The 11,350-nt window shown below is 34.5% G+C and overlaps 3 protein-coding genes across 8 annotated transcripts in view; 1 reads left to right on the plus strand and 2 right to left on the minus strand.

Moving 5' to 3' along the window:
- LOC143143655 (uncharacterized) overlaps positions 1–7,119 on the minus strand; it is a 35,865-nt gene extending 28,746 nt beyond the window's left edge. Inside the window, exons 1-3 of one of the 5 annotated variants that reach the window (XM_076305166.1) lie at positions 6,367–7,119; positions 5,619–5,759; positions 4,599–4,758 (exon numbers count right to left, since the gene is read on the minus strand). The gene's annotated coding sequence lies outside the window, so the exon portion shown is untranslated. Of the gene's footprint in view, positions 1–4,598; positions 4,759–4,828; positions 4,848–5,201; positions 5,501–5,618; positions 6,125–6,366 lie in introns of those variants that run through there. The other 4 variants (XM_076305165.1, XM_076305167.1, XM_076305168.1 and 1 more) reach the window with 4 other exon arrangements.
- A 186-nt stretch (positions 7,120–7,305) lies between these two features.
- Positions 7,306–9,908, minus strand: Trp1 (translocation protein 1). 2 transcript variants are annotated; one of them, XM_076305176.1, is made up of 5 exons: positions 9,642–9,908; positions 8,640–9,083; positions 8,182–8,529; positions 8,012–8,115; positions 7,306–7,886 (listed from the first exon to the last, which is right to left on the minus strand). In XM_076305176.1, the coding sequence occupies exons 1-5, from the start codon at positions 9,675–9,677 to the stop codon at positions 7,715–7,717; spliced, it is 1,104 nt and encodes a 367-aa protein (XP_076161291.1). In that variant the 5' UTR covers positions 9,678–9,908; the 3' UTR covers positions 7,306–7,714. The 2 variants fall into 2 exon arrangements, with proteins under 2 accessions (XP_076161291.1, XP_076161292.1); XM_076305177.1 differs by lacking the exon at positions 9,642–9,908 and adding an exon at positions 9,447–9,467 and having other exon boundaries at positions 7,308–7,886.
- A 451-nt stretch (positions 9,909–10,359) lies between these two features.
- On the plus strand, positions 10,360–11,344 carry Med18 (mediator complex subunit 18). The gene is made up of 2 exons (XM_076305192.1): positions 10,360–10,698; positions 10,784–11,344. The coding sequence occupies exons 1-2, from the start codon at positions 10,496–10,498 to the stop codon at positions 11,229–11,231; spliced, it is 651 nt and encodes a 216-aa protein (XP_076161307.1). The 5' UTR covers positions 10,360–10,495; the 3' UTR covers positions 11,232–11,344.
- The last annotated feature ends 6 nt before the right edge of the window (positions 11,345–11,350 follow it).

Genomic DNA, 11,350 nt, shown 5'->3' on the forward strand with positions numbered 1-11,350 from the left:
TAAAGGCGAACTTTTATTACCTCCGCCAAGGACGAAAGCTCACCACGTAATATCGGGGAAAGTCTGTACGGAGTCGTGAAACGTTTACATCCTCGCGCGCGTACCGCACGAGAGGGTACACGTGCGTGTGAAACCGCGACGCGCGGGTCTGCGTGCGCTCACGATGGAGTAACGATATTTATTATATGTCGGCTATGAATTATGGGCCGTTAACTTTGCCTTCGTGACGCGGCCCTTCGCTCCGCGACCAGCCGGCCTACGAATCGCCCCGCGCGCCTCCGACTCGCTGAAAAATACACTCGCATGCCTGGTTCTGTTCCTCACGAGCGAAAAGTTCATGTTTAACTAAGTGGCTCGTTTGCACATATTAATTGAATTTCGTTGAATGGTAAACGTTAGAGGGGTCGCGGCGCGGAAAATAGAAAATGGTGTCCACCACGGTGGATCGATTCAAAATTCATGAATATTTTATTCTCTTTTTCTTACTGTTCGCGGAGATCGAAACACCATGGAAATGAACCGTTTCGAACGGTTGTACACGAACACTTACGAGGACCGAGTTATGTATAAATTTGTATTAGGAAAAAATGTCGCAACTGTTATAGGCAGTTCCAGGTCGTCCTTCGGAATTAGATCGGTTCCATACCGGTTCTATAACTGTTGTTTTTTGGTTCTTTATGAATTATAGTTGGATTGTGGAATACGTATTGGTAACGTCTTGCATCGATTTCGTTACAGTTTTCAGTGTTTATTGTAGATTTGTAAAGGTTTTAGATACTTCAAGGGAGTTCATTTTTCAAAATTTATTCCTACGAATTATTCGTTGATATTTCGATTGTTCATGATTTTGTTAATCTTACAATTAATATATAATATTGCGACGAAGGATTGTTGTCGAAAGAAATCGTCTTATAGAAGAATATATTAATATTATATACTAGGTTCTTCAATGTCTGTATATATTAGATTATTCGGAAAGTGATTTCGTTTTCCAAAATGGAGAATATGTAATTTAATAAAATGTTTACACACTCTAAAAAAATCGTGTTTCATTTTCACCAAAGAAAACGAAACAACTTTCCGAACAATCTAATAATACCGTTTCTATAACTGTTATGTTTCGGTTCTGTATCGATTACGGTTCGGTTCTAATAGGTTTATGAATAAGTTTTGTCGTTCGATAAAACTTATTGAACAGTATAATACTAGGTTGCTGGATAAGTTTTATCGAACGACGAAACTTATTCATAAACCTATTAGAACTGAGCCGTAATCGATACAGAACCGAAACGACAACATAACAGCATTATGTATTATGTAACAGTATAACAGTTATAGAAACGATATTATATACCGAAGAATCATAACCAAAAGAAACCAAAAGGAGTCAGAACAGTAACTGTTTCAAGAATCGAAATCTAAAATAATTATTCTCAACCCCCTTCTGTTTTCTCTTTTTCTTTCAAACTTATACATTTAACTTTACAAGCGGCTCGTTTGCGCGCATTAATCGAATCTCATCGAACGAATACGTTAAAGAGCGATCACGACACGGAAAATAATAACGATTGTCCACCCCGGATTGGGTGGTTTCGAAATTCGTGACTCTTTTCTTTTTCTTTTTTTTTCCCCCCGCGTGCATGCGAGTCTGCGACTTCATTAGCCGGTTGAAGCTCCGCGCGTGCAATTAAAGTTTTTTAATATGCTGTTCGTGGGAAAGACGCGGCACAAACGTAACACTTAAGCAGCTTTAACGGTAAACTTACGGGTCTTGGCAAAAAGCACGATGTTAAATACTCATTAGCATTACAGCGAGGAAACCGAATGGTCGTACGGCATCCCTGCCGGGATCAATTTTCAATTTAGCTCTTCGAGAGCTACTCTCCGTGCTTGTTAGATTAACGAAGCTAATATAACGCGGTCCCGGAGCGTTAGAGAAGTCGCGGGACACGATTACGAGTTTGTTGTACGAGTTTTCCACGGTGTTTCCCGCCACACTTTGTACGCTTCGTTGCACATACTAAACTTCCATCGTCGGCTACTTTTTCGTCCTAACGATCGACTGATCTCCAAAATGGCGTCTTTTCGAACGATTCTTCGTACGTGCGAATACGCGATGCACGAAAAGGTACACGAAACACTTTTTAACGCATTGACCGCCACGATGGTAACAAATTTAGAATGTTGTTTCAAAACGCTCGGAAAAGAATCGATACTTGTAAACTTTTGAATAATACTACCGTTGTTGGTCAAAGAAATAAGTATATCGACAAGTGATCGAATATTTCAACTTTTCAATGCTGTGGAACAGATGTGGGAGAGATCTTTAAATATGGAAAATCGACGTGGCAGTCTACGTGATAAAATAAAGAAAGAAGACGGATAAAATGAAAAGAATCGAACAGCCTGAATTTGCAATTGGTATCGCCGGAGAAATCAAATTAAGGTAGATAACCGTGTACATTTTAAGTACATCTGCGATATACATACGGCAGTAATCGATAAGCAGAGTTTTATTTTTATGAGCGAGAGAATTCAATTTCATTAGACTGGATAATTGGGTTTACTTTTTCTCGTTTCGAAAAGTGTATCCACCCTTGGTTTCGATAAGTGAAAAATTAAGGATACGTTGGTTTAACGTTTCGTAAAGACAACGATTGGTAACTCTGTGTAAAAATAATCCAAAGTCACGAAGGTAAGAACAGAAGTAATTGCGAACCAAAATTTTTTACAAATTGCCACGCAATATGTCGGAGACTTATCACGATGGAAGAATCAGGAAACCATTCGTGAACGTGGTCGTAAACGTTTTAAAGATCGAATAATTTATGGCAAACGGTTTCGAATGGACCGGGTATTATACGGAGAATAAAACACTTTCTTGTGCAGACCGTACGCGCCGGACCCTATTCGCCGGAATATTTGACGCCATCTTTGTTTCGTCTCCTACTTAAGCGAGAACTGTAAACAATATCGAACGTTGGTTTCGATGAAACATTGCGCAAACGTGCAATTTTCTACCATACGAGAGAAACCACCCTTCGTATCAGAGTCACTTATTTTTTATTTATCTCTATACAACGCTTGAATAACGAAATATATCGAAAAATGTTTCAGACGAAGGTTATATTGTTTTTGGACGCTTCTAAATTAGGATAAAAATTCTCTAGAGAAAAAGAAACAAATTTTCGAACACTTGTACTGTACAAATGATTCTACGAATTTTAGAAGTTCGATTCGTTTGTTAACTTCAACAGGTTGTCTTTACCAACAATCTGCTTTGATTTCGAACTATACTTGTTGCTAAGCGATCATTTCTTCCGCCGATTTTTTACACGAGAATTTGACGTTCTTTCCTACAATTATCGCTATTTTTTTCTTTTTTCACTATACGTACGTATTATTATGTTAATATTTTCTTCGATCGAAATTAACGAAATTACTCTTCCGCTTTACTTCTTTCATAAATGTATACACAATAGCGTTTTCTGTCTCCCGTAATAGATACATTTAGATGTATTTAGATGGTATCTAAATAACTTTTGCTACGGTCACGTCGCCGGTACTCTCGATCGAATATCTTTTGCATAATTGTCCCTTGGGTAAATTTTCCTATATAACTGGTTGCGAAACTCGGCAGAAGCGTCGAATAAAATCGTACATCCGCGCAGAATGCTCCCTCGTAATAGGAAAACCTAGTGCCGGTTCGGCGACATTCCGAAAGAATTTACCAGTATATGACGTAACGCAATTAATTCGCGGCAAAACGATAAATAGAAACGAGTTTCCTGAACAACGTTTAAAGAACAGGATCAACGATAGCATTGGTCGTAACCGTGAGAGGCTCGAGCAAACGCAGTAAAATAGTTGTAAAGACAATTTTTTATCACTCCCAGGTGTTTGAACTCGCCGATATTAACGGCAACTCGAAACAAGATCACGAACTGCTAATGAATAGCGTGGAAACTTTGATGATTCGGTTGCTTCAATATGTACAAACTTTCTGCCTTTATCGCGGTAGATTTTACTCGATTTCATTCGTCGAAAGTAACACGTACGCGATGCTATTGTTACTCTTTACAAAATTGCTCATTCTAAAAGTCGAAAATCGTATTCGATGACAAAAAATGAAATAATCTTGTTAAATATTCTTACAGCTCCGAATTTATTACCGTTAAAGGTTAAAACGTGAGCATTGTTAACAATCGAGTGAACGCGATCACGAAGAATTGTACCGAAAATGATTGTTCGAATAAATGGATATTAATGATAGAGTAACTGGGTTGTATAGCGGGAGTTACTCTTCCGTGACCTTGAGCGACCAAAATATTCGGTGATCAACGTGGTCGTAACGATCATCGAAGTGTAGTACTGGTACGAGCCATACTATTCGTTCGTATTACGGTGCACGTCGCAGAATGTATTCGAAGCGAGCTTTGCGAATGAACGGTTAACGTTTGCAATGTCGTCTCATTGTCCGTTGAACCTGTTAACAAATTCCTAACGTAATCCAAATCGTGTGACAATTTCCTAGAACACGCACGCAAAGATCTTGCAGATTAGCAACCGGTCTACAACAAATAATCTATTTTACGTACCTCTGGCGGAGGAAATCTAGAGGCTTGAAATTTTACGAACGTGCGTAGGCGATGCAATTATTTCTTCGTTCTCGATCCAACGGTTGGTATAACTTTCATCGAGGTAGTATCAAGCTGCGAGACATGGACGAGCTGGAGGTTTCATTGCGGCCAATTGTCACTGTAAAAGAAATTTATACAGTATTAGAAAAGAGATTCCGATGAATATTATGTTACGATTGCATTCCTACGTGTGCAGCGACATTGGACTAATGACATTCTTATCACAGTCGACTCGAGCTCGACTGACCGATCAAGGCTACCGAGGGGGATTCCCCAATCGTACCGATTGGTTGTACCGACGTTCTATTTTTCGCGAGAGACGCGACAAATTTGCCCTACTTCGATTTCAACGTGATTTTTCGGGACGATAAGGTACAAGTTCCCGTTAGCATGTGTAAAAGATTAGATATATAAATTCGTTAAAATATGTAAAAGATTAGATGTATAAATTCGTTAAAATGTGTAAAAGATTAGATCTATAGATAATTTTAGAGATCTGGCCGAGTAATCGAATTTCTAAAATTCAGAGCTATTCAGAGTGATTCGGAGTTATACAGGTACCTTGGATTACGAATTTTGTATAGCAGCTTGTTTTATCGATATCGCCGTGACGCAAATAGTATAAAAAGTTTTCGATGTACGACACGGTTATTATTCGGCATGTTACGTATCACCGTGCGATTCCAAATGAAACCAACGACAAAAGAAACAGATATTCGCGATGTGTGACGCAAGTTACATCGTACGTAATTTTAATTAGTTTTATCTTTATAATTATCGCGTGTCTCTACCTAATGTTTTACGCGTAGCAACGGAGAACTTTACTCTAGCACGATGCAAAAATACGTTAAATTCGAGAAAGAATTGTTCGATGTAATTCACTATCGAGAATGTGATCTTGAGCGATCAATCGAGTTATTCGATTTTTGGGTTAAGAAGGACTCGAAAAGAAAAATTTAGAAGAGGGTGCAACGATACCTGTTCTCTGCACGGTGGTGAACAGAAGTTTAACAACAATGCAATATCTCCGTCAGGTCTCGACACCTGTCTCGGTAAGCCGGTCCCAAACAAATTTCTATCTCACCCTTCGGGAACTACTGTGTCTACGAAACCTGTTTACTATTTAAGTACAAATGTTTACAATTTGTACGAATGCTGAAATCATTTCATTAATATATAACTTTCAAAGTCTTTAATTGCGAAGGAAAACGTATTCGTAAAGCTACGATTACACGACGTTCTTTTTATAAATACGTTGATAAAGTGTAATCAAATACTCAAGGAACGCCATCACAAATTCCAAAGAAAACAATTTCTTGCACAAAGATGAACAATTTTTATTGATTTTAATTGTTCGGCGAAGCGTTAAAGAGAGCATTGAAATCTTCATCGGTTGTAAATGGTGAAGCGCAAGCATTGCGGTTAGCCGGTCGAGACATAACTAATAAAACCACCACATCGTCTTTTGTGGTTATGATGGAAGACTAAAAATAATTGTATAATGGTAACATAATGCAAATGTATGGTTATCGTAGTACAGAATAAAATGGTAAGACAATGTAAATATAAATATAATATAAATGTACTAAAAATACAAAAAGAAATACATACAATAGAGTAACAATAAATGTTCGAATTTAAATGGCAATAGCAAAATTTTACGCTTTCATTTTTTTTCTGGAATAAAGAAGCAGAAACTTTGAAAAATTTGGATCTAATTATTAACCTTTTCGGTACGAACGATCGAATCGTCCAACAATTTGGTGACAGAAACATCGATCGACTAATACGTTCGATACGACCCCTAGCGTCAATTTACCACTACGAATGTACTCTGGACATTGACCAAAATCAACGATAATACCGAAAAGGTTGGATTGAGTGAAGGTGAAGCGAGAGTATGAGATCTCTGTCAATATGGAATACTTGATCGATACATAAAGAGAAATTAGGAAGCGAGGAAGAACTTACAATTAGCTTCATAGAATGCTATAAAATAATACTTTGCTTAATATTATCCGATTGACTCGATTTTCATCATGCAGTCATACAGAATTCAGTTTTAATAGAAATTACTCAGAAGTCTGTTTCTAATTATAACGTTAAATAATGCTATACTTCGTACAGTCATAAACTTCTTAACTATATTTGCAAGGTTCATAAAAAATTTGGATATCATTCGATAAACAGTAAGAAACATAGACGTGTCTTTTACTGTTTAGCGTGCCCATAATGATCAAAATGATATTCTGTAATAATGTTATTAATAATAATAATAATTACAATAATAATTATCATCGTTGGAAAGTTTACATAAAAATATAAGTTGCTATTTGTTGTGTTAAATCTGTTAAATATCGAGTTTTAGTTCTGCTAAAAAGGAACTCGCAGATAAAGTAACAATTGGTAGAAATAATTTTAGTCTTGTTCATGGAGATTCTATTTGTCCAGTTCTGTACATTTATGAAACCTGAGAAAACCATGTTACTGAAATTTGATAGTAATTATGGCGAAATACAATATTATATGTTGTAAAATGTTAAAAAGAATTTGCAATCGATGCAGGAAAATCTCAGGCACCTATATTAACATAACTATGTTTTCACAAAATAATTCTTATTATCTAATAAGTATTTTGTAAATGTCTAAATAAACATTGATTATTGATCTGTTAAATAAAAGTACACAATTGTCTGGAATCTCAAAATGGTATTTTTTTTTACCATAGTTTACAAAAATTTCGTTTCTGTAAAATATAGATACCATCTTCTTGTTTACTTGACTATAGCATTCTAAATGCAAGAAATGCAAAGATGTTGATATTAGCAATAAGCGAACTGAGTTTGCTAAATTGATGTGCCACTTTCTGGTTTCCTGCTGTGAATAATATTAAAATCCTCCTTTTTTTAACTAAACAAACTGCACATGTTTTAAGAATTTAAAAATAGCATATAAATCCTGCCAATATGTATGAATCTATGTAATACTTTTTCAGAAAAAATAAAAATTAACCATCAATTGACACAGCAGTTGTTGGAAATAAAGGAATCTATTTATTGCCCAAAATTCCTGTTCTAAATCATCACAAAATCCCGGTCTGTATTAGACTTTTCACTTTCTGAACTTTCACTACCTTCTTCGCGATCTGTCGCCATAGATAAAAGAAGCTCCATCCTATCGGCCTCTGTAATTTCTTCAACTTGAGTATATTCTGCATGTAATTCTTTTGAACTAGATTTGTTTTCTCTGCAAGAAAAGACAATAAATATATACTTGTTACAATGACATTATCTTGAAAATATTATGAAAGACCTGTTAATATGATTCCTAATAATTATTAGCTGGTTGTATTATTGTAAATTTTTACGTACAAATTAGTTGATGTTGCTTCATCAAAATCAGAATCTTTCTCCTTCTTTCTTTTCTTTTTATTAAGTTTTTTATCCGATTTAGATGTGAAACCATAATATTCGTACTAAAAATGAATTTATGTACAATTTATTCCACATAAATAATGAACAAATTAAAAACTAATACAAACTTGATAAATGGGCCAAAACGAAGCAAAGAATCCAACATCTTCTGTCAAATTAGGAAAAAACCATAGATGACATCTGCCAAGTGTTGGAACCCAAAGTAGACAAAACACAATTAATCTAATAATCGCTAATGCCAAAATGAATACAAGGAATCCAGCAGCTGCAACACTTATATAATATACACCATCACGGATCGTTGATGGCCACAATGGAAAGAGACAGAGACCAATTGCACCTAACACTACAAGTGTTCCAAAGAACCAGTAGTACACTGGAATTGGTTCATATATCCAAACATAAGCATCATTGCAGTCAACAAAATATTGTTCCATGTGCATTTCCAGGCGTACCTGTTTTGATGAATAATTATCAGATATCTATATATGACATACAGTAGCATTTATATTATTTTATGAATAACGAAAAGAAATCTGTTATCGTCTTATTCATTACAACTTACTTTTGGTTTTTTCTTCTTTTCCTCAGTTTTGTCTTCAGTATCTTTACCACCTGTTGCATCTTTGTTTTCATTGGAGTCTTCCTTTTCTTTTTCTATAGATTTCTTTTCTTTCTTAATATCTTTAACTTTCTTTTTTATTCCACGTATTTTACACAATTCCTCTTCAGAAATTACTACTTTTTTTGCTCTGTGAAAGAATTTATGTCGTAACATCAAATCCAAGAATTCTGTGACCTGCTCACGTGTCTCAAATTTAGATTTGCTCCATGGTGAGTTCTCCAACAGAGCATCCACTGCACGAGTGCCAGTGAAATACTCAACATTATGGTTTCTGTCAAATTTTGTCTTCTTCGATGGTACATTGTTACGAATCCATTTAGCTACTATATACTCATCTTTCGACGGTTTGTTTTGAACAACATTATTATCTACATTTGGCACTTCCTGTTGTAAAAAATATATATTTGATTTTTGACATTTTTATAATACTTCATATTCGACATATGTTTATACAATTTGCGAAAATGACGTGAACTATCATTTAAACACACGTTATACAATGTAATAAGACGGTTTGTATTTAAACACAACTTGCAGCGTTTGCAAAAAACAAAACAGTAAAAATTCCGACGATACAGACGGTGACTCAATGTATACCAAAATATGATTGTAACTAATTTAGAACTTTTGTGCAGCGAGTACTATAACACAATTGTTAAATGTCTGTAAATTAAGAAAATTAAGTAATTTATCAAACAAAAATCAATTGTGTAATTAAGATCACTTTGAGTAATTTGAATAGAGTACCAGTGATATGTTTGCTACGTCATCCGATGGACTCTGCTGAAACAGTTATTGACAATGACATGTGTTTTAAAGAAAGAAAATAAAATTAACCTAACATAAAAGCGAGTGCTATACTTCCGGTTACTAAATAAACAAAACAACACACATGTACGGTTGAATAATATTGCGATAATTGCAGCCATATGCGATGCTTACATCTTTGCGTTTCCTGCTTTTCCTGCGTTCCGCCATGTTGTAAATTTCTTTTTGCGCTTGCGCACTCAACCTTATCTACTCATTAGCAGAAGCAATAAACGTAGCATGTGCTTCTGCGTAACTTGCCAATAACTATAGAGCTGGTTATTTAAATGCACGCATTCACTTTAAGAGCACAATATTACTTAGTTTTATTTGTAAATATACTAATAAACTAAGTTTTTATCGTTTACAAAATCGTACTTTTTTATATAGATTTCATATAATTTTGGCATTTCTTACAAAACTATACTTTATAATTTTCCAATATACCAATTTGTATTTGAATATTTCTTTTGCCCTACAATTTATGTCTAAAAAATTTTATTTAATATAAGATGAAATAATATTAAATTTATAATTGAATAGATGCTAAGTATATTTTCCCCATTTGCAACGCTACATAAGGTTATAATACTTTGACTTTGTTCAACCAAGATATTTGTATAATCATACTTTGGAAAAATTTTAAAGGTAATGATTTTTGTCCATAAGATATGATTTTAAATAAGCACATTAAAATATGACCGCACAAAAGGAATTTATGAAAACTTTTATTTGAAGTAAAACTATTTCGTTTTTGTGTTTCAGATAATTACAAGATTCTGTCTGAAGTTAGCTACTAATATCTCGAAATTTCTACGATTATTTAGATATATTACGTTGGACAATATTTGTATCTATATTCGGAGAAGAACATTAATAATGAAGTGTTGAAGTTGTACATTAACCTAGAAGTAAATATCTGTCAAACATTCATATATCCTGCAAACAATAAGTATATGTATTGTTGTATTAAATTTGCAACCTAGAAAATGAGTGCTCCAATAAGTACAGCTATGGACAGCTTATCAGCTGCAATTAAATCTAATATAATTCCGAATCAAGAATATTTATTACAAGGGTCAGTGTTAGACAGTGCTGTAGAAGTGTTACTTCACAGGTTACGTGGTTTATGTGACAATGTTGATACTGGACCAGAAACTTTTTATGACCATGAAATGTGTTTCAGTATCAGGTAGGTGAAATAATTTTAGAAATATTATTAAAAATATCAAATTACATACAAAAATTACATAATTGTTTAATGTTTTATGTTTCAGGGGATCGGAACAACCTTTACTTTTACATGTAAGAAGAGCTTTAGATTATCAAGATATGCCATGGCAATTACGTTATATTGGTCAACCTGAACTGGGTGATAAATCACGTCCCACAATTGTTAGAAGTAGTTTAGATATTGCAACTAGTAATACAGTTGTCGACTTCTTGACGGAACTTGGGTGTAGATTGGATTTTGAGTATATTGCGCGTGGTTATATGTTCCGCAAAGGCAGAATGAAAGTCACAGTTTCAAAGATATTTAAAATGGCTCAACAAGGGAAAATGCCTGAAAGTATGGAAGCCATATCTCAAAGCTATCTAGTTGAACTCAGTGTTTTAGCACCAAGTGGTCAAGATGCGATAGCAGAAGACATGAGAATTTTTGCAGAACAGTTAAAACCCTTAGTACAACTTGAGAAAATTGACTATAAAAGACTCGTTCATTGACATAGAAGTTACAAAATAAACCAGTATTATATTTAGAAGTGTAATGATAAGTTTTATAAATTTCTTTGTAGAATTGTATATAATAAAATTTTTTATAATTTAAAAGATGTAAGAATAAA

The sequence above is a fragment of the Ptiloglossa arizonensis genome, chromosome 2, assembly GCF_051014685.1.
Source record: "Ptiloglossa arizonensis isolate GNS036 chromosome 2, iyPtiAriz1_principal, whole genome shotgun sequence".
Classification (NCBI taxonomy): Eukaryota; Metazoa; Arthropoda; class Insecta; order Hymenoptera; family Colletidae; genus Ptiloglossa; species Ptiloglossa arizonensis.